The sequence below is a fragment of the Coregonus clupeaformis genome, chromosome 4 (genome assembly GCF_020615455.1).
Source record: "Coregonus clupeaformis isolate EN_2021a chromosome 4, ASM2061545v1, whole genome shotgun sequence".
Taxonomy (NCBI): Eukaryota; Metazoa; Chordata; class Actinopteri; order Salmoniformes; family Salmonidae; genus Coregonus; species Coregonus clupeaformis.
In genome coordinates, this window is record NC_059195.1 from 23,187,512 (window position 1) to 23,210,522 (window position 23,011).

A 23,011-nucleotide genomic window follows, 5' to 3' on the forward strand; every position below is an offset into this window, starting at 1 on the left:
CCCTTAAGAGCCACCAGAGAACAGTATTGTGTTATACTTTCGTTAGTTTCCCAAGACCGTTAATAAAATCCTTGTTTTGGTTGAACCTGGTCTCCTTGCACTACTTGAGCAATCCCGCTGAAAGCTGTGTAGCCTCTCGTGACATCACAGATGGTGGAGAATACAGGCACGCTCAAGCGTTAATAGTGCATGTCAGAGGAGGATACCGAAGGTTTGATCACCCAGTTTTCCAAGTTGGCCGTAGGCTCCCCGCCGACTGAAATGGAGGACATATTGAAAGCCCTTGTTGCTGGCCAGCAAGCCCAGATGCAAGCAAACGTGGCTCTCTTGGAGGAGCAAAAGATAGCCAACCTTCTGAAGGCAGAGGAATTGCAGTTGCAGAGACAGAGGGTTGTCCAAAATACCCGCCCAATAAAGGCAAGTGACTTTATATCTAAGATGGGAGCTACCGATGACATTGAGGCATACCTGCATGCATTTGAGGCCACGGCCACTAGGGAAGCCTGGCCCAAGCAACAGTGGGTTGGTCTGTTAGCCCCCCTTTCTAACTGGGGAATCGCTGAATGCTGTCCGGGACCTGGGCCCTGACCAGGTTACTGACTATGATGCCCTGAAGTCTGAGATCCTCAGCAGATATGGACTCACAAAGTTTGGTATGGCCCAGCGCTTTCACAGCTGGACCTTCCAACCAGACCAACCTCCTCGGGCGCAGATGCATGAACTTGTCCGAATCGCAAGGAAATGGCTGGATCCGCAGAGGAATACAGCAGCGGCGGTGGTGGAGGCCGTTGTGGTGGATCGTTACCTCACGCGCCCTGCCTTATGAGGCAAAACGGTTCATCAGTCAACAGGCCTTGACCACGGCTGATCTGACCGTGGAAGCGGTGGAAAAGTACCAGGCCACAGCGGAGATGCTGAATGCTTCCCGAAAAGACCCCAGGAGTGCGGCCCCACCACAAATGGGAAGAACCCGTCCCAAAGGACCCCCAAGGTCTCGAACCCAGCCACGCCAGGACTTATCCCGGCTCCAGGGGGAGCCAGAAACCAGGCGGGTCCAAGAAGAGTACACCAGGAGGGGGGAAACTCGACAGTGTTACCGGTGTGGGGAGATGGGACATATCTCCTGGCAGTGTGGGAAACCAGCCGATGAACCTATGCCCACTGCGGAGTCCTCCAGCTCAGCACCCACACACCGTTTTGCCTCGCTCTTGGGAGTCGTAGATGGCGGCCCAGATCGACCCCCACCTGCCCGGTAACTGTGAATCACCATGATGTGGAGGCCTTACTGGATTCTGGTAGCCGGGCCACCCTGGTGCGTAAGGATTTGGTGGGCCCAACGTGTCTGACCCCGGGGAAAGTCCTCCCAGTTTCCTGTGTCCATGGGGACACCAGAGAATACCCCATTACTGAACTTACAATGACCAGCACACGGGGAACCATACACACGACGGCGGGGGTGGTTGATTCCCTCCCCGTCCCTGTCCTAATTGGACGAGACTGCCCAGCCTTTTACCCACTCTGGAGAGAGTCTCAGGAGAGGATAACCCGAGTACCTCGGAAACGGAGAGGCAAGACTCATCCTGGGAAGGCTCCGGTGCAATCCTCCGAGTTACTCACTCCCGCCCGGGCTCTGATAGGGATGGCAGGTGCCCAGACCGACACAGAGACGGAGCTACAGAATCTGGACAAAGAACTGTCTGGTCTGAAGGGGACCGCTGAGAGGTATCGTTTGTTAAAGCAACAGTTAGACATGAAGACAGAAGAGTTAGATATCCTCCAGGCTAAACTCCAACAGAGCTCCTTCCATAAGCAACAGGAGGAGCTGGAGAGGCTGCGCAGGACCATCGAGGAGTGTGAGGAGACCCTGCGCAGTAGTAAGGAGGTCCAGAAGAAGGCAGAGGAGAAGTACAAGGTGTTGGAGAACAAGATGAAGAATGCGGAGGCAGAGAGAGAGAAGGAACTGAAAGCTGCTCAACAGAAGCTAAACTCTGCTAAAACCAAGGCTGATGCGTTCAGTAAGAAACTCAAGGAGAGACAACAGGAGGCGGAGTCCCGGGTCCTAGAGGTGGAGGAGTTGAAGAGAGAGCAGGCTGGCAAGCACCACGGCAATGCGGACGCCCTCTCCCGGCGTGATGCCTTCTTCGCTGCCTTTACCCCGACGAGGACGTCGGTCCCGAGGAGGGGGATGTGTGATGTCACGAGAGGCTGTGTCCTGGAGGGACGTTACATCCCCCTGAGGTGGCTGCAAACCCAGACAGCTATGGCTCCATCTGCTGGTATGGTCGGGAACTCCACCCCTCTATGGCCAATCTTCCCACGCAGCTGAAACAAATGAGGAGCTGATGAGCTGAAGGTTTGGGAAGTGAAGAGACACAGTCTCCAAGCTGGGCTCTCTGGAGGACAAGAGTGCTGCACGTCCACTTCCATGAGGAATATAAGGATTTGGAGATACTTACCTTTGGGAAATACTCACCTTTGGATATATGCACCTGTGGAAATACGTGTGGGACATTTGGAAGGACGTTTTGCTGGGTTGGCCACTCGCTGCAACGTGGAAGACAGTAAGACTGGGGGAAAGTTATTTGAGCGAGGGAGAGTTATGATTTTGGATGTGGAAGAGACATCCCTGAACTGTTAACCCTTAAGAGCCACCAGAGAACAGTATTGTGTTATACTTTCGTTAGTTTCCCAAGACCGTTAATAAAATCCTTGTTTTGGTTGAACCTGGTCTCCTTGCACTACTTGAGCAATCCCGCTGAAAGCTGTGTAGCCTCTCGTGACATCACAATATATATATATATATATATATATATATATCTTATCTTTTAATATCATTACTCCTAAAAGGGAGGCCTGTTTCTGTTAAAGGCACAATCTGTTATTTATTTGACCGCTGAGATGGCAGGAAGAAGTAGGCCTATGCAAACTGAAACAAAAACATGCAGATTCTGCTTTTAAACATGTTGTGGAACTCTACTGTGGATGTCCCCATGGCGCACAGAGCTAAATGTGGAGGGAAACCAAACCAGTTTGTTTTCATATGTCTTTTGCATGTGTCTTTCAGTGCCGCAGAGATAAGTGAGAAGTAATTAGTCAAGGCTGTCCTGCCCCCGAATACACACACACACACACCCACCACTTGTGCCTTGTCTGCTGGTGAGGATGGAGTTGTAAATAATGATCACACTAGAGACAGCATTAGGTCCCAGAGATAACTCTGTGGAGATTTTTCTGTCTCCACAGCATCTTGAATGATGTGCCACACCATTCACACCCCTGTGTGTTCAGAATCGGAGCTCTGGAGAAAGGTGTAAGAAGAAGGTGCCTGTGTATGTACTACGAACAGATTTAGGATCAGCACATCTTGGCGCACAGATCTAGGATCAGCACATCTTGCTTAAATCCTGATGTGAACCGTTAAGGGAAAAAACACAAAACTGACCTTAGATCAGTGTCCAGGGAAAGCGAGCCAGGAGAACGCTTTAGTCGCAGTGTTATCCTATATTCTGCCCCCCCCCCCCACTCATTCCTCATCCAATCAGCTCCTCTCTGCCGTGCCTGGAGCTGTGGTGATGCCATGGCAACAGCCAATAGGGTTTAAATTGTCCATGGGTAGGGCTGTGGCGGTCATGAAATCTTGTCAGCCGGTAACTGTCATGCAAATAACTGCCTGTCTCACAGTAATTGACCGCTAACCCTTTGACGCGTACGATCACATATGGGGAGACCCATGGGGCGGCGCACGCGACCGGGAGACCCATGGGGCGGCGCACAATTGGCCCAGCGTCGTCCAGGGTAGGGGAGGGAATGGCCGGCAGGGATATAGCTCAGTTGGTAGAGCATGGCGTTTGCAACGCCAGGGTTGTGGGTTCGATTCCCACGGGGGGCCAGTATAAAAAAAACAAAAAAAAACAACTAATGTATGCACTCACTAACTGTAAGTCGCTCTGGATAAGAGCGTCTGCTAAATTACTAAAATGTAAATGTAAAATGTACCATTGCAAATATGTGATTGGAACGGTAGCAACAGAACGTATGATGCAACAAACGCGTCTAAACAGCATTGTTGTCTGAAACGCATCTAAACAATGTTGTGTACTGATGGAAAATAAAGGTCTTCACAACTTTATTCCTCAATTTCACCTTTTATTGTAAAAGATAAATACGAACTTCATCATCCACGTGTCACACGGAACACATCCACAGCCAAATTCCATAAACCAGTCTAAATAAAAGGCTGCGCAAAAAAAATAAAAAATAAGTACGTTAGCGGCCTAATAGCTAGACTTCTTTACAATGTACCACATTTCTGGTGAGCACAAAGGAGAATTGTAATATTGTTTAGAAAAACTATGTGTCCGCTAAGCTAACAGCAGCTAAATTATTTATGATGGCAGCCATGTTTATTTGTGTTTAACAAGCGAAAACTCCCTACTACATAAGTATTCAGAACCTTTACTATGAGACTTGAAATTGAGCTCAGGTGCATCCTGTTTCCATTGACCGTCCTTCAGATGTTTCTACAACTTGATTGGAGTCCACCTGTGGTAAATTCAATTGATTAGACATGATTTTGGAAAGGCACACGCCTGTCTATATAAGGTCCCACAGTTGACAGTGCATGTCAGAGCAAAAACCAAGCCATGAGGTCGAAGGAATTGTCCGAGGCACAAATCTGGGGGAAATGTCTGCACTATTGAAGGTCCCCAAGAACACAGTGGCCTCCATCATGCTGCCAAAGGTGCTTCAGCAAAGTACTGAATAAAGGGTCTGAATACTTATGTAAATGTTTAATATCCGTATTTTTTTAAATATATTTTTTGCCATTATGGGGTATTGTGTGTAGATTGATGAGGAAAAAACCCAATTGAATCCATTTTAGAATAAGGCTGTAACGTAACAAAATGTGGAAACAGTCAAGGGGTCTGAGTACTTTCCGAATGCACTGTATATCATGTTTTTGTCCACCCACTTTTTATGTGAAATCCTCACCACCCACTGATTAACTTGTCATATAGCAGATACAAATATTTTGAGCTAGTAAAATGTCAATATATCTTTTAGAAAGTAGCTATGACATACATAGACAATTAATATAACACAGCTTTGGATTTCACCCCCGTCTCAAAAGCGAATGGTTTTGACTGTTTGGAACTTTACGGAGGATAGCTGCTCACTTCTCCCGTAACGACCAATGCGGCTTGCAAAAATTATTGCTGTCCTTGTTATGAAATTACACATTTTAATTACACCTGTTCGTGTAAAAATGACCACTATTTTAAAACAGAACTACCAAAAATATTCTGTACGGTGAACCTGGCAATCGAAAGCCCCAATCAGAAGTTAGATGTGCAATCAGCAAGATGTGAGTTGTGACCACTCCGGTAGCATATACAGCACACTGGTAAAACACATTTAGTAACAATGATTTGATTTTGGCTGTCATTGACATTGGTCTTATTGATTTCGTTCGAGTGCCTATACATAAGGCCAACTTTACCATATAATCCTGGAAGCATAGTTACACACCCAGTCTCATTACTTTGCATGAATGATATCTCTCAACTTTGAACAATGCGGAATTCAAAATCATTTGTTTAGTGTCTTTCTGTACTGTGACTGCATGAAATAGCAAACATAACGCGAAACACATTACGAAAATAGATTAACTGTATAGGAAGCTCTGGGGACAGGTTGTCTGGATACTGGACAGCCAATAAATTGGCAGATGCAAACAGATTATCATATTTAGCGGACAACAGTTCTTGAGTGCTTGAACAAAAAAAGTGATTTGTGATTTTTGTTCATACTGGTGAACCGGCGTTTTGAGTTGTGTGGTTGCAATATCAACAGTCCCTTAACTCTGGTGTATCTTGACATGCATCATTGAAGACTAAGTTTCAATTGTGTGCAGCACAATGGACATATAATGCACAATGTCTCAGGAAAGACTGTCTGGGTTGGCAATACTCAGTATAGAAACAGTCGGGCCCGCAACCTGGACCTACAGGCCGTGATGAAAACATTTGCACACAAAAAAGGAGGACTTCAGGAGACCCGGGGAGTCTCAAGTTAGATTTAATTTAGGCCTAATTTAATCTATCTTGAATATTGCAGTCCATTTGTGTAGGCTATTAGCCAACTACTTTTTTCCTCATTGCTAGGCTATTTGATGTGTAATGTTTATATATATTTTTATAAATAGCGCCTACATCGCAGTTAAAGTCTAGGTTTGGGCAGTATCAAGATTTTCATATCGTCATACCTTCCTTCTCTCATCCCGGGATTTATGGTATTACCTGCTTAGTACACAAGGGGGCGCCAGAAAAAGCAAAAAAGCCCATTGGGCGTCTTTGACCAGACTACTAACCAAATTAGCACAAGTAATAGCGCATTTCCATGGAGGCTGCAAGCTAAATATGCTAATGAGCACAAACTAGTGCTCCTAAATAAAGATTATAGGTCGCACAGTTAAATATTTAGGCGCATATGCGAGTAAAATGTAGAGCCCTGTATGAGTAAAACACTTTAGTGAACCAGCAATCGTAATGTTTGAATTTGTTTTCATACCGATGCATGATCGGCAATCTAATATTTTAATAAATAATGCTTGGTGACACTGTGATATTTGAGATGTTTTTATAGGTGACCTGGTTGCTCATTGAAGTTTCCAGCAGCACCCCCATAATCCCTGGCCTAAATGGATGTGGACATTGTGACCACGCTCCAGTCTAGCTACATCTTTACTTGTTTTTATTATGAAACATGAGCAGCATCTGATGCAGCTTCATATTAAATGTAATCTCCTTGGTGTCCGCATCATATAAATTACAGCTGAGGAGATGTAGCATGTACACTGCCATCCCTGTTTTAATCACATACAGTGCATTCGGAAAGTATTCAGACCCCTTGACTTTTTCCACATTTTGTTACGTTTCAGCCTTGTTCTTAAATTGATTAAATAAATAAAAATGTCCTCATCAATCTACACACAATACCCTATAATGACAAAGCGAAAACATGTTTTTTGAAATTTGTGCAAATGTATTACAAATAAAAAACAGATACCTTATTTACATAAGTATTCAGACCCTTTGCTACGAGACTCGAAATTGAGCTCAGGTGTATCCTGTTTGCATTGATCATCCTTGAGATGTTTCTACAACTTGATTGGAGTCCACCTGTGGTAAATTCAATTGATTGGACATGATTTGGAAAGGTACACACACCTGTCGATATAAGGTCCCACAGTTAACAGTGCATGTCAGAGCAAAAACCAAGCCATGAGGTTGAAGGAAATGTCCGTAGAGCTCCGAGACAGGATTGTGTCGAGGCACAGATCTGGGGAAGGGTACCAAAACATTTTTGCAGCTTTGAAGGTCCCCAAGAACACAGTGGCCTCCATCATTCTTAAATGGAAGAAGTTTGAAACCACCAAGACTCTTCCTAGAGCTGGCTGCCCGGCCAAACTGAGCAATCGGGGGAGAAGGGCCTTGGTTAGGGAGGTGACCAAGAACCCAATGTTCACTCTGACAGAGCTCCAGAGTTCCTCTGTGGAGATGGGAGAACCTGCCAGAAGGACAACCATCTCTGCAGCGCTCCACCAATTAGGCCTTTATGGTAGAGTGGCCAGACGGAAGCCACTCCTCAGTAAAAGGCACATGACAGCCCTCTTGGAGTTTGCCAAAAGGCACATAAAGACTCTCAGACCATGGGAAACAAGATTCTCTGGTCTGATGAAACCAAGATTGATCTCTTTGGCCTGAATACCAAGCGTCACGTCTGGAGGATACCTGGCACCATCCCACGGTGAAGCATGGTGGTGGCAGCATCATGCTTTGGGGATGTGTTTCAGCAGCAGGGACTGGGAGACTAGTCAGGACCGAGGGAAAGATGAACGGAGCAAAGTACAGAGAGATCCTTGATGAAAACCTGCTCCAGAGAGCTCAGGACCTCAGACTGGGTCGAAGGTTCACCTTCCAACAGGACAACGACCCTAAGCACACAGCCAAGACAACTCAGGGGTGGCTTCGGGACAAGTCTCTGAATGTCCTTGAGTGGCCCAGCCAGAGCCCGGACTTGAACCTGATCGAACATCTCTGGAGAGACCTGAAAATGCAGCGACACACCCCATCCAACCTGACAGACCTTGAGAGAATCTGCAGAGAAGAATGGGAGAAACTCCCCAAATACAGGTGTGCCAAGCTTGTAGCGTCATACCCAAGAAGACTTGAGGCTGTAATAGCTGCCAACGGCGCTTCAACCTGGTCTGAATACCTATGTAAATGTAATATTTCTGTTTTTTATTTTTAATACATTTGCAAACATTTCTAAAAACCTGTTTTTGCTTTGTCATCATGGAGTATTGTGTGTAGATTGATGAGAAAAAACTAACAATTTAATCCATTTTATAATAAGGCTGTAACGTAACAAAATGTGGAAAAAGTCAAGGAGTCTGAATACTTTCCAAATGCACTGTATGTATCACGGGCAAAGCCTCATCTTTCTATGCCATTGGCCGCTGGAGGGATTGATCATCTGGGTTAAGAAATGTTTTCCAATCAGAGCTATTGAAAGGGTAAACAGTATCTCTCGTGTTGAGGTGTTAAGTTGGTAATGGTTGGTGGATTAGAACCTAGTTGCTGGGTGTGTTGCCCTATAGTCACTGTTTGTTTAGCCTGACATTTTATGGTGCCCAGACAGGAAGAGCCCAGGGCCAGACTGCTTTACTGCGTGTGCATGTGTGTGTGTCAAGGGCTTTCGGAGCTGCAGACATGGAGGCAGGTCACTCTAGTGATGGAGTAAAAGCAGATAAGAACAGAGACCTCCAGACTACACACACACAACTGGATCAGACTCGAGGTCAATTAGAAAAATAAACACACATCTCTGTCCAGAGAGGGCTTCTCAGGTTTCCCCAGATAAAAACTGCGCTGAAGGTGGGATGATTACCACATGCATACACACACACACACACACACACACACACACACACACAGAGACACACACACACGCTACTTAAAACCTGTCCGACGTGTTAAGTCTGGCCTGTCCTGTCCCAGACTGACCCTCCTCCTGCCGTGTGTGTGTGTGTGTGTGGTTGTTTGTGTTTGTGTGTGTGTGGTCAGTCTGAAAGGCCTCACGTTGTTGGTTTGATCTGAGGTGGTGTCCAGACTTCTTTGTATCCGACCAGTGAGACCATAAAACACACTGACCCTTCTGTCTGGCTAAATCAACCCTTCTCTCTCTCTCTCTCTCTCTCTCTCTCTCTCTCTCTCTCTCTCTCTCTCTCTCTCTCTCTCTCTCTCTCTCTCTCTCTCTCTCTCTCTCTCTCTCTCTCTCTCTCTCTCTCTCTCTCTCTCTCTCTCTCTTTCCCCCTTGTCATTCTGCAGAAGAAATTCAGAGCAGCTAAAGAAGCGTATGAGAGTTTACTACAGACAGACAATCTTCCTGCACAGGTGAAGGCTACTACACTGCAACAACTGGGTAAGTCCTTCTCACGGTCTCTCTCATATATACTACTGTCAAAGACAATATGTAAATTGTTCAAAGCAAATGCATTACTTGTTGACATGTCATTTTCGTAACATTAACCAATAATTTTCTTTGGATCTTGTTGAATATGTTTAAAAACGTTTCGTCGTTTTTCTTTTTGGATGGTTTCGATATGAAAAGTGCAGTCTTTTACATTTTATAGTCATAAGTGAAAGTGCAACACATATTTTTCAAACTATAGAAATTGTTTGCTAGAACTTTGTAGAGCAGTGTCTATAGGTGGTGTGTTTGATGTATTTAGTTGTCAGTAACTGACCGCATTTGTGCCCCTTCAAAATAGCCTAGGCTAAATACCCTGTAAAAGTATTGCTAAAGATACATTTGAATTGATGTCTCTAGTGCTTTGTATTTGTTGTTGATGGTACTAATATGAACCAGGTGTATAAGGTTGATAACACAGGGTTGCATCATGCATTGTGTTCTGGGAGATGTTGTGCACGGTATTCCCAGCTGGACAGTTTTCCCAGATCACTTCTTCCCTGCTCCCATCCCTGTTTTCCCAAGTCTCTCCCAATCCTCCAGTCTTTCTCTGCCCTGGCGTGTCCGATGCAACAGCTCATTATGGTGGTGTTAGTTTGTGTACCCCAACCCCCACGCTACACACATAACCACACACACACACCTCCCCAATGTCGTCCTCTCCAAACACACAGCTCTTGTCTTTTTTCTTGCCAGCCTCCCTGGTTAAGAATGTTCCCTCGGTCGTAAAACCATTCTCTCTTTCTGCCCTGACGGCCATTCTCTCTTTCTGCCCTGACGGCGGCTCTGCCAGGGTTGTCATGGTGACCTCAGCAAGGCTCGCCACAGGTGTTGAGGGGAGCGAGTGGGAAGTGTCTGTCTGTGTGTATGCCCGTCCTTAGGGAAGTGTGTGTGTGGAGAAGGGAGGGAGCCCCAGGGGTCTTGTTTAGACCTTTGAAGACATGGCTGGTGTGTGTATGGAGGAGGAATCTCCCTCCCTCCCACTTTCTGCTCTCTCCCTCCCTCTTCTTTTGAAAGCTGTAGACAGACAAGCCATTTGGTCCGTTTATGAGACTGGTGCTTTTACACACCAGACAGACAGAGCAGTGTCACCCCTCTGAGCCTGACAGTGTAGTGTAGTACTATACCAGTATATATTAGTGTAGTATAAGCCACTCGAGTTGTACCATTGTTATCAGAACTAGCTAGCCTTGGTAATAGACTAGCAGAAAGACCTGCTTGATCAGTGGTGTTGAGAGTTACTATTGCAGACAGCGAAGTGTAGGGTGTTGGTAGCTAGTGGTGCTGTTGACCAGCTAGCAGAAGGCTAGCCCTGCACCCAAACTAGTGGTGACAGCTGTTTGATCCACCCTCCTAACTCCCCTGGACTGGTCTCCTCTAGGCTGGATGCATCACACAGTGGAGCAGTTAGGGGACAAAGGCACCAAGGACAGCTATGCCATCCAGTGTCTGCAGAAGTCGCTAGAAGCAGACCCCAACTCTGGACAGTCCTGGTACTTCCTCGGCAGGTAAGAGGCTTTCCTTTTTCTTTTGTTGACATTTTCTTTCATTGTGAATTCCTGCTGGCTCTAGTTACCCTTTAGCAGGTGTGTAAGGCTCAACAGCAGTGTATTGAATAGGACTCTGCCCGGAAGGCAGCAAAGCTCAACAGTCTTGTCTGTTCTCGTCTACTGGGTTCAGCCCCAGTTTCACCTGTTTCACTACACTCTACAGGCCTAGACACTCTAGCTGTTTCAGAGCCTCATTGTCTGCTCTTCTGAACGCACTGATTATTGATCAGTCTACTCACTGGGAAGACAGCTCATTCTTGTTACACAGACACCTAAAGATGTCATTTTATGTATTTTTTATTTCAGTTTGCCTTTCTGCTATTCCACACACTTTTATCATGGCTTAGGCTTACTTATTTTATCCACTTTATTATGGATCATTAGGGTACAGTTGACATGGTTGGGCTAGTGCTAACCTAACGTAGCATGTGTAAAATAAATGCCTGAAACTAGATCCCCTACATACTGGTCTTGACGAGAATACAAAAAACTGTCGGGGGAGGTTCTCCTGCACTGCTTAACAAATCTGGTAAATGTGGAGGAGTTAAAGGTGTTACATATAGTTTTTATTTTATTTCATTTTTTGCATTGCAATTTCTGAAAATGTCCATAATATATCTGCAGTAATAGTGGAATGATAGTGTTTCACAGTATTACTTACCTGACGGTGTTGTGATTGGCTGTGATATTCTCATATTGATTTCTCCCACCGGCATCTGACTGTGTTATCTAGTGGAAATCGTGTCAAGCGGCCAATGTAGAAATCGCGCTGTCATTTCCTGGTTGCTAAAATTCTACACTGTTTCGCTCAATTTCAGTTTATGTGAGACAACAAGCACTGAATAATGTAGGGAATCATTGTACCATCAAAATTGCTGTGAAATATATTTTCAATAACAAAAAATCGTTTTTACAGCTGTTTGAAGCTGGTGGACCAAAACCAAAAGTAAAAGGCTCAAGCGTGTTATGGGGAAATGGGATGTGGGGCAGGGGGAGATTTGTTTTTAATGCAGCTTAGTGCTGTTGCAATTCACCTAGTTTCCACATAGGGGAGACATTCTAGGTGTAGCACCTTTTAAGATGGAGTGTCGCCTTGTTAACATCCAAAAAAGTCACATCACAGGCTCTCTACATTTCCCCTGAAAACCGGAACATTGTTGGGTACTCGGCGGAGGCTAGGCTAGTGCAGCCAGTGTTGCAGTGGATAGATGCCCTCTTGTCTGTCAGCCCAGCCCTTTAGTCCAGGTGCTAGGATAGGCTACATCCTGTAGTAAAACGGAGAGCTGTAGAATGTTGTTATGTTAGCGACTATGAAGCTAATGGCTAGCAGGAGTGCTATAGCTGGGGAGCTGCTAAAGCTTAGTGCTGATACGGTTTGCTATTGTTTGTAGTCTAGTGTGGTAATGTCAGAGTAGTGCCACTCTGAATGCAACGGCTGAGCTGTAGTCACACTGGGCTGTTTAGTCTGCTGTATCTGGGTGTGGAGTGTTAGCTGTAGGGAAGCTAATAGTTACTAGCAGACCATAGGAAGGCTGGTACATATGGCACAGTTATATAGTCTAGCCTACTAAATGCAAAAACTGAGGGCTGTAGCAAAGCAGTGTATGTCTGGCTGGCTATCTCTGTCTGTTGCAGGCTGACTGTCTGTCTCTCTGACTGTCTCTGTCTATCTCTCTGACATGCTGTCTCTCTGACTATCTTTGTATTCATATTCATATTGATAGTAACTAAGCATAATGTGTGTTTCTCTCCAGGTGCTACTCCAGTATTGGGAAAGTCCAGGATGCCTTCATCTCCTACAGACAGTCCATTGACAAGTCTGAGGCCAGCGCTGACACCTGGTGCTCCATAGGGTAAGACCTGACACACTGCAGCCAGTGTACAGTGAGGGAAAAAAGTATTTGATCCCCTGCTGATTTTGTACATTTGCCCACTGACAAAGACATGATCAGTCTATCATTTTAATGGTAGGTTTATTTGAACAGTGAGAGACAGAATAACAACACAAAAATCCAGAAAAACGCATGTCAAAAATGTTATAAATTGATTTGCATTTTAATGAGGGAAATAACTATTTGACCCCTCTGCAAAACATGACTTAGTACTTGGTGGCAAAACCCTTGTTGGCAATCACAGAGGTCAGACGTTTCTTGTAGTTGGCCACCAGGTTTGCACACATCTCAGGAGGGATTTTGTCCCACTCCTCTTTGCAGATCTTCTCCAAGTCATTAAGGTTTCGAGGCTAAGGTTTGGCAACTCGAACCTTCAGCTCCCTCCACAGATTTTCGATGGGATTAAGGTCTGGAGACTGGCTAGGCCACTCCAGGACCTTAACGTGCTTCTTCTTGAGCCACTCCTTTGTTGCCTTGGCCGTGTGTTTTGGGTCATTGTCATGCTGGAATACCCATCCACGACCCATTTTCAATGTCCTGGCTGAGGGAAGGAGGTTCTCACCCAAGATTTGATGGTACATGGCCCCGTCCATTGTCCCTTTGATGTGGTGAAGTTGTCCTGTCCCCTTAGCAGAAAACCACCCCCAAAGCATAATGTTTCCATCTCCATGTTTGACGGTGGGGATGGTGTTCTTGGGGTCATAGGCAGCATTCCTCCTCCTCCAAACACGGCGAGTTGAGTTGATGCCAAAGAGCTCGATTTTGGTCTCATCTGACCACAACACTTTCACCCAGTTCTCCTGTGAATCATTCAGATGTTCATTGGAAAACTTCAGACGGGCCTGTATATGTGCTTTCTTGAGCAGGGGGCCCTTGCGGGCGCTGCAGGATTTCAGTCCTTCACGGCGTACTGTGTTACCAATTGTTTTCTTGGTGACTATGGTCCCCGCTGCCTTGAGATCATTGACAAGATCCTCCCGTGTAGTTCTGGGCTGATTCCTCACCATTCTCATGATCATTGCAACTCCACGAGGTGAGATCTTGCATGGAGCCCCAGGCCGAGGCAGATTGACAGTTCTTTTGTGTTTCTTCCATTAGCGAATAATCGCACCAACTGTTGTCACCTTCTCACCAAGCTGCTTGGCGATGGTCTTGTAGCCAATTCCAGCCTTGTGTAGGTCTACAATCTTGTCCCTGACATCCTTGGAGAGCTCTTTGGTCTTGGCCATGGTGGAGAGTTTGGAATCTGATTGATTGATTGCTTCTGTGGACAGATGTCTTTTATACAGGTAACAAGCTGAGATTAGGAGCACTCCCTTTAAGAGTGTGCTCCTAATCTCAGCTCATTACCTGTATAAAAGACACCTGGGAGCCAGAAATCTTTCTGATTGAGAGGGGTCAAATACTTATTTCCCTCATTAAAATGCAAGTCAATTTATAACATTTTTGACATGCGTTTTTCTGGATTTTTTTGTTGTTATTCTGTCTCTCACTGTTCAAATAAACCTACCATTAAAATGATAGACTGATAATTTATTTGTCAGTGGGTATACGTACAAAATCAGAAGGGGATCAAATACTTTTTTCCCTCACTGTATACACACCTGTCAACTGTCTGGCTGTAGGACCCTTGGAGAAGTCATGAAGGATTACTCAATCTGATGGAGTACAGTGTTTCCCCTAGGATTTTTTTCAGCAGAGGTGGCAAAGTTGGGGTGGGCGTGGCGGCTGTGGGCGTGGCCAATGGCACAGTTTTAGAGGCTCTCTTGGATGCAGAGACACAATTTTGCGGTTTTCAAGCTAGTTTCCTGCAATTCTACACATTTTGCCATGGCTTATGCCATGTTCTTATGTTATCTGAGTGATTCAAGCATAATAACAAAATCAATGGGGGCTGTCTAGTTTTTATTTTGGAGATTGTTAGTTCTCAAAGATCTTTATTTAAAAATATATATTGCGCCAATATGTTTTCTACATACTTTATCTCTGGTTTTAGTCATTTAAGTTTACACTGGAACTTTTTACCACCCCCTATATGCTAAATGCATATAGGGGAAACACTGTAATGTGTGGATGTGAGTGTTGGCCATAGCAATAGGATTGGAACAGCAGTATTAGCCTATGTCTCTACAGTCTTGGTGCAGTACCGTCTCAAGGGATAACTGCAGCTGAGAGGGCCCTCAAAGGGGCTGGTCTGGACCCTAGGGGACCCTGCAGCTCCGCACTGCAACGGCAGAGGGGGAGGGGGAGTGAGGGGTCCCTAGCGAGTGAAGTATGGATAGACTTTGGGTGTGGCCACCTCAGGGAGAGAGTACACTAAAAACCCTGCCCCCCTCTCCCCGTCACTTATTCTTTCTCACTTTCTCTCTTCCATCCCCCTCTCTCTCTCTCCGTCCCTCCCCTAGTGTGTTGTACCAGCAGCAGAACCAGCCTATGGACGCACTGCAGGCTTACATCTGTGCAGTGCAGCTGGACCACAGTCACGCAGCTGCCTGGATGGACCTGGGCACGCTCTACGAATCCTGCGGGCAGCCGCACGACGCCATCAAGTGTTACATCAACGCCACGCGCAGCAAGGCCTGCACTAACACCGCCGCCCTCACACACCGCATTAAACTGCTACAGGTAGGCAGGGAGAAGAGATACACATGCAGAGATGTACACACACACACACACACACACATATATACAGTGGGGGAAAAAAGTATTTAGTCAGCCACCAATTGTGCAAGTTCTCCCACTTAAAAAGATGAGAGAGGCCTGTAATTTTCATCATAGGTACACATCAACTATGACAGACAAAATGAGATTTTTTTTCTCCAGAAAATCACATTGTAGGATTTTTTATGAATTTATTTGCAAATTATGGTGGAAAATAAGTATTTGGTCAATAACAAAAGTTTCTCAATACTTTGTTATATACCATTTGTTGGCAATGACACAGGTCAAACGTTTTCTGTAAGTCTTCACAAGGTTTTCACACACTGTTGCTGGTATTTTGGCCCATTCCTCCATGCAGATCTCCTCTAGAGCAGTGATGTTTTGGGGCTGTCGCTGGGCAACACAGACTTTCAACTCCCTCCAAAGATTTTCTATGGGGTTGAGATCTGGAGACTGGCTAGGCCACTCCAGGACCTTGAAATGCTTCTTACGAAGCCACTCCTTCGTTGCCCGGGCGGTGTGTTTGGGATCATTGTCATGCTGAAAGACCCAGTCACGTTTCATCTTCAGTGCCCTTGCTGATGGAAGGAGGTTTTCACTCAAAATCTCACGATACATGGCCCCATTCATTCTTTCCTTTACACGGATCAGTCGTCCTGGTCCCTTTGCAGAAAAACAGCCCCAAAGCATGATGTTTCCACCCCCATGCTTCACAGTAGGTATGGTGTTCTTTGGATGCAACTCAGCATTCTTTGTCCTCCAAACACGACGAGTTGAGTTTTTACCAAAAAGTTCTATTTTGGTTTCATCTGACCATATGACATTCTCCCAATCCTCTTCTGGATCATCCAAATGCACTCTAGCAAACTTCAGACGGGCCTGGACATGTACTGGCTTAAGCAGGGGGACACGTCTGGCACTGCAGGATTTGAGTCCCTGGCGGCGTAGTGTGTTACTGATGGTAGGCTTTGTTACTTTGGTCCCAGCTCTCTGCAGGTCATTCACTAGGCCCCCCGTGTGGTTCTGGGATTTTTGCTCACCGTTCTTGTGATCATTTTGACCCCACGGGGTGAGATCTTGCGTGGAGCCCCAGATCGAGGGAGATTATCAGTGGTCTTGTATGTCTTCCATTTCCTAATAATTGCTCCCACAGTTGATTTCTTCAAACCAAGCTGCTTACCTATTGCAGATTCAGTCTTCCCAGCCTGGTGCAGGTCTACGATGTTGTTTCTGTGTCCTTTGACAGCTCTTTGGTCTTGGCCATAGTGGAGTTTGGAGTGTGACTGTTTGAGGTTGTGGACAGGTGTCTTTTATACTGATAACAAGTTCAAACAGGTGCCATTAATACAGGTAACGAGTGGAGGACAGAGGAGCCTCTTAAAGAAGAAGTTACAGGTCTGTGAGAGCCAGAAATCTTGCTTGTTTGTAGGTGACCAAATACTTATTTTCCACCATAATTTGCAAATAAATTCATAAAAAATCCTACAATGTGATTTTCTGGAAAAAAAAATCTCAATTTGTCTGTCATAGTTGACGTGTACCTATGATGAAAATTACAGGCCTCTCTCATATTTTTAAGTGGGAGAACTTGCACAATTGGTGGCTGACTAAATACTTTTTTTCCCCCACTGTGTGTGTGTGTGTGTATATATATATATATATATATATATATATATATATATATATATATAGTGGGGAGAACAAGTATTTGATACACTGCCGATTTTGCAGGTTTTCCTACTTACAAAGCATGTAGAGGTCTGTAATTTTTATCATAGGTACACTTCAACTGTGAGAGACGGAATCTAAAACAAAAATCCAGAAAATCACATTGTATGAATTTTAAGTAATTATTTTGCATTTTATTGCATGACATAAGTATTTGATACATCAGAAAAGCAGAACTTAATATTTGGTACAGAAAACTTTGTTTGCAATTACAGAGATCATACGTTTCCTGTAGGTCTTGACCAGGTTTGCACACACTGCAGCAGGGATATTGGCCCACTCCTCCATACAGACCTTCTCCAGATCCTTCAGGTTTCGGGGCTGTCGTTGGGCAATACGGACTTTCAGCTCCCTCCAAAGATTTTCTATGGGGTTCAGGTCTGGAGACTGGCTAGGCCACTCCAGGACCTTGAGATGCTTCTTACAGAGCCACTCCTTAGTTACCCTGGCTGTGTGTTTCGGGTCATTGTCATGCTGGAAGACCCAGCCACGACCCATCTTCAAAGCTCTTACTGAGGGAAGGAGGTTGTTGGCCAAGATCTCGCGATACATGGCCCCATCCATCCTCCCCTCAATACGGTGCAGTCGTCCTGTCCCCTTTGCAGAAAAGCATCCCCAAAGAATGATGTTTCCACCTCCATGCTTCACGGTTAGGATGGTGTTCTTGGGGTTGTACTCATCCTTCTTCTTCCTCCAAACACGGCGAGTGGAGTTTAGACCAAAAAGCTCTATTTTTGTCTCATCAGACCACATGACCTTCTCCCATTCCTCCTCTGGATCATCCAGATGGTCATTGGCAAACTTCAGACGGGCCTGGACATGCGCTGGCTTGAGCAGGGGGACCTTGGGTGCGCTGCAGGATTTTAATCCATGCCGGCGTAGTGTGTTACTAATGGTTTTCTTTGAGACTGTGGTCCCAGCTCTCTTCAGGTCATTGACCAGGTCCTGCCGTGTAGTTCTGGGCTGTTCCCTCACCTTCCTCATGATCATTGATGCCCCACGAGGTGAGATCTTGCATGGAGCCCCAGACCGAGGGTGATTGACCGTCATCTTGAACTTCTTCCATTTTCTAATAATTGCGCCAACAGTTGTTGCCTTCTCACCAAGCTGCTTGATTATTGTCCTGTAGCCCATCCCAGCTTTGTGCAGGTCTACCATTTTATCCCTGATGTCCTTACACTGCTCTCTGGTCTTGGCCATTGTGGAGAGGTTGGAGTCTGTTTGATTGAGTGTGTGGACAGGTGTCTTTTATACAGGTAACGAGTTCAAACAGGTGCAGTTAATACAGGTAATGAGTGGAGAACAGGAGGGCTTCTTAAAGAAAAACTAACAGGTCTGTGAGAGCCGGAATTCTTACTGGTTGGTAGGTGATCAAATACTTATGTCATGCAATAAAATGCAAATTAATTACTTATTAATCATACAATGTGATTTTCTGGATTTGTCTCTCACAGTTGAAGTATACCTATGATAAAAATTACAGACCTCTACATGCTTTGTAAGTAGGAAAACCTGCAACATCGGCAGTGTATCAAATACTTGTTCTCCCCACTGTGTATATATATACGCACACACACACACATGCACACACCAACCAAACAGTAACAAAAGATTTCAGCTGGCCCTTTTCTGTTAAACGTTGTGGTGTGTGTTGGGTTGTTTTGTGCTTTGTTGTGTTGTGGTGTATCATGCAAGTGTTTTTAAGAGCTCTATTTTGTACATTTGTTTATTGTTTATTTTACGGACTGTGATGTAATTCTGTGATTTTTGATTTGACTCATTGAGATATGAACACTGATTCATATTGATGCGATACTACACATTCTCATCAGTAATCGTAAAGACAATCTCATGGCATTGCCCATTCTTTGAGTGATTCTTTTCATTTGACTTTATCTCATCTCTGAAGAGGCTGTATTTCATGTACAATTACCTATACTATAACTGATTGACTTAGTAGATAATATTACAGTACTATACTCCACAAGGTGCTCAGTCCGTAGTGTCAGTGGATTGTCCTACCGTACCTTAAACCAGTACTGAAATGTGTCTTTTACGCCATTTCCTCCTATAGGCTCAGTTGTGTAACCCTCAGCCAGGTAGTCTTGCAGGGGGGAAGGGTACTAAAATGCTTCCTAGTATTGAGGAGGCGTGGAGCCTGCCCATCCCCGCTGAGCTCACCTCCAGACAGGGGGGCCTGAACACTGCAGCAGGCAGCCCAGGGTCACAGACACAGCAGCAGCAGGTGAGACCACAAGAGACCCCCCCCCCCCAACACCTCCCCAGCCCAAACAGATACTACTACTGCCTAACCTGTCCTGGTGCATCTCAATAGTCTTCTCCTTTTCTCTCCTCTCATTGGCACTGATCGGAAAACTCATGATAGGTGAAATACAGTGGATGCCCACTGCAATATTTGCATTCAACTGTCTAGAAACGTTTGCATCAGTGCAGAAAGAGCAAAGGAGTTGAGACGAGAGAATCGTCCTCACTAACACTAACCTCACATACAGTAGATTTAGTAGATGTAATTCTCTGTGTGGTTCCTAATACAACAGTACAAGTCATCAGTCAATGGTACTCTCACTCACCCATCAACTCTGTTTAAATATGACATGCACAGAATGAATGGAAACTACTGATATGTTATTGTTATATGTTAGTGACACTGAATGATATCTGATGAATTCTCAACTTGCCTGCCTTGCCTTTTTTTCTTGGACGACCGTTTGACATTAAAACTACCTTGGCACCAAAGGTTTGATGGCAAACGGTGGTAACCCAAATATTTAATTTCCTTACATTTCATATCAAATTCATCTCATTCCTCCTGCCAAGAAAAAAGACAAGACTGTCACACACTGTTGGCTCTGAGATTCCTGATTAGAAGTATCAATTAGGTTGTTGTCGGGGTTGTGGTATCTGTTCTTAGTCCAAACCCTCTACACATAATAACAGAACCATCCCCCCCTTTCCTGCCTCTCCCAATAACCCTCCTCCCCCTCTCCCCCATAACCCTCCTCTCCTGCCTCTCCCCCAGGCGTCTAAATCCCACCAGGGTGGTGAGGGAGGCCAGGTCCAAACGCACGTCTCCCCCCATCCCAGCCACACTGATGGTCAGGCCAGCCCCGCCAAGAGGAAACGTACCGCCAGCCCGGCTAAGGTATGGTTCAGTCTTTAACAATGTTCCTTCCATTTTTTTCCGGCACTGAGCAAATTTCAGGTCTGCTGAGCGCAAACTTGAACGCTGTAAAGATTCTGTGCAACTTCTGGCCCGCATATACTGTGAACACTGAGGCTGTACCCGCTTTAAGTTAGTTATAACAGTGGCCAAGTAGGCTACTGTGGCTATTTGATCATAATGTAGGCCTATCAGAGTGGCCTACCATAAAAAAACAATGGAGAAAATGCATCCCATAACATTTAAAATGGAAATAGCTGTTCTATCATTCCTTCAGCCTACAGTAGTAGCCAATGTGTGGTGTTCAATGTAGGCCTATATTCCATGAGACTTTTGAAAAAAACATGTAGGGATTGACATTAAGCTGTTTATCCAGTTGTCCTTCAGACAAGGAGGTAACTGAAAATGTTGTTGAAGAAACTACTTTACAAAATAAAATGCATTATTATTCCCATACCATTATTACAGAGAATCCGACAAATTATGCTACCCTCTGCCTATTGGCTACTTAGCTTATTCAACACTGCCCCAAAATACAACACTGCCCCTTACAGAAAAAAAGCTCTTTACCTGACTTGCTTTTCAAAGATGGCTAGAAATGCACGTTTTTGTGCTCTTGTTGGAAGCAACCACTCCCCCATTGCTGACTAGAAATTAGATATAACTGGGCTAATAACTCACTAGCAAAGAATATGAACAAATATACACACCTGGCTACATGCAGTTCTTGCTTTGATCTCAAAACAACTGCATTTACTCACGACCACTCATGCTGTAAACACAGTCCAGTTCAAAGTGAATGGCACAGATCCATATGTACAATGGTCTATTTGCATATAGGGATACTGTAGCTCTGATTGGTTATGGCGCACCGGTCTGTGTAGAGTACGGGCCTGAGTCATGACTGTCAATGCAATCGAATCCTACTCCAATGCGCTCTGCCTACAAGAAAATCTCTTGCATAGTTCGTTTTGTTTCGGTATGTTGCATTGAAAGTGGCTGATATTGCGTTGATTCGATCACAATTTGCACAGTAGAGGGAAACGTTGATAGTGTTAACTAAAGGGGAAAACTAGAAAGTTGAGTGAAGTTCAATCTCGTGCTTCTCTGCGCGGGCTGATATTTCTGCAGTCCTGGGGGAGCTGCGCGCAGCTTAGAGGGACCATTGGTCCTTAACCCAGCCTAATCTCAGAACCCAGAACCAAATGTCTGTCACGCCAACTGACCCTATACCAGCTTTGTGAAAGCAAATAGGAATGATGCTGAAATTGTTACAAGCTTTATTGCCAAGTATCTCTCTATGATCCCACAGAGTGCTGTGGACTCGTGGACAAACCACCCGGTACAACAGCAGATCCCCAGCTGGTACCTAACACCACAGAAGCTACAGGTGGGTTCTGCTCTTCCAATCAAACCATACCAGTGTCTGATTCTAATCAAATGAGTCAGACCTGAACTGTATTTGTTACATGTGAGTCATTTTACAGACTCTACAGCCCTTCTCCAAAGCAACTTTGCAGTATAAAGCAACTTGCGTACTGAATAGTAAGCATAAAAAGCCATAAGCAAAACACTTCAGAATGTAAATAGTTAACGATGGTTCTAAATGTCATTACATTTCCGTCCTCTTCTAGCTCCTGGATCAGCTCCGGACCAACCGTGCCAGTCTGAAACCACCACAGGTGCAGATGCTGGACCAGCTGGAAAACCAGTTCTCCCTCATGCAGCAGCATCAACATCAGGTACACACACTCACTGACACCTGGGGCTTTATGTATAACTTCAGCCAGCATTCCCCTCCACTATGTAAATACATTTGGAGTGATATAGATAAGCAAACACCACACATTTTTGTATAAACAGTATTCAAACTGTTCTGTCTCGCTCCCATCACCCCTTTAATTGGCTAGGTGAGACAGCAGGCTGCAGGACAGTTGCGGCCCACCCTACCCAATGGCCCCTCGCTGTCCCCAAACTCCCTCCCCTCCCCTCACCCCCTCTCCCGGACTTCACCCGTCAGTCAAACCACAGCCCGCCCCCCCTGCACTGCTCAGCCAATGGCCAACATACCTTTATCTTCAAGTCCCCTTGGGCGGCGAGGCAATCCAGAGGCGGGAACTGTGGGCAATAATCGCACTCCCGGTCTACCGGGTGCAGGGACGTTACCGGGCGGTCTAATGGGAGGTGGCGGGAGTAACGGAAACGTGCCTTACCTACAGCAGAACTGTCTACCTCACAACTGCACAGCCACCAGTACCAGTAATCTCAGTACCCCCACCAGCAACAACACCAGTCACAGCAGTAATAATACCAGTAATGCAGAGGAGGCCTGGAAGAGCCAGCAACGCACCAACTCCACTCAGGTACATATCTCTTTGTTTCAGTCTCTCTTTAATTCTGACTAGTTCTTTATCTCGCTCTCACTTTCACTCTTGTTCTTTCTTGCTTGCTAACTGTCTATCTGT

At 45.3% G+C, this 23,011-nt stretch overlaps 1 protein-coding gene across 6 annotated transcripts in view; it reads left to right on the top strand.

Annotated features, from left to right (window-relative positions):
* The window catches only part of kdm6a (lysine (K)-specific demethylase 6A), a 98,983-nt gene that overhangs the window by 52,050 nt on the left and 23,922 nt on the right, over positions 1–23,011 (top strand). For 5 of the 6 annotated variants that reach the window (XM_045210816.1, XM_041868460.2, XM_045210823.1 and 2 more), the window contains 9 exons: positions 9,393–9,486; positions 10,916–11,042; positions 12,839–12,937; positions 15,382–15,601; positions 19,440–19,610; positions 20,406–20,528; positions 21,859–21,936; positions 22,181–22,288; positions 22,457–22,909. In XM_045210816.1, coding sequence (XP_045066751.1) covers positions 9,393–9,486; positions 10,916–11,042; positions 12,839–12,937; positions 15,382–15,601; positions 19,440–19,610; positions 20,406–20,528; positions 21,859–21,936; positions 22,181–22,288; positions 22,457–22,909 — 1,473 coding nt within the window. The remainder of the gene's footprint in view (positions 1–9,392; positions 9,487–10,915; positions 11,043–12,838; positions 12,938–15,381; positions 15,602–19,439; positions 19,611–20,405; positions 20,529–21,858; positions 21,937–22,180; positions 22,289–22,456; positions 22,910–23,011) is intronic. The other variant, XM_045210829.1, reaches the window with a different exon arrangement.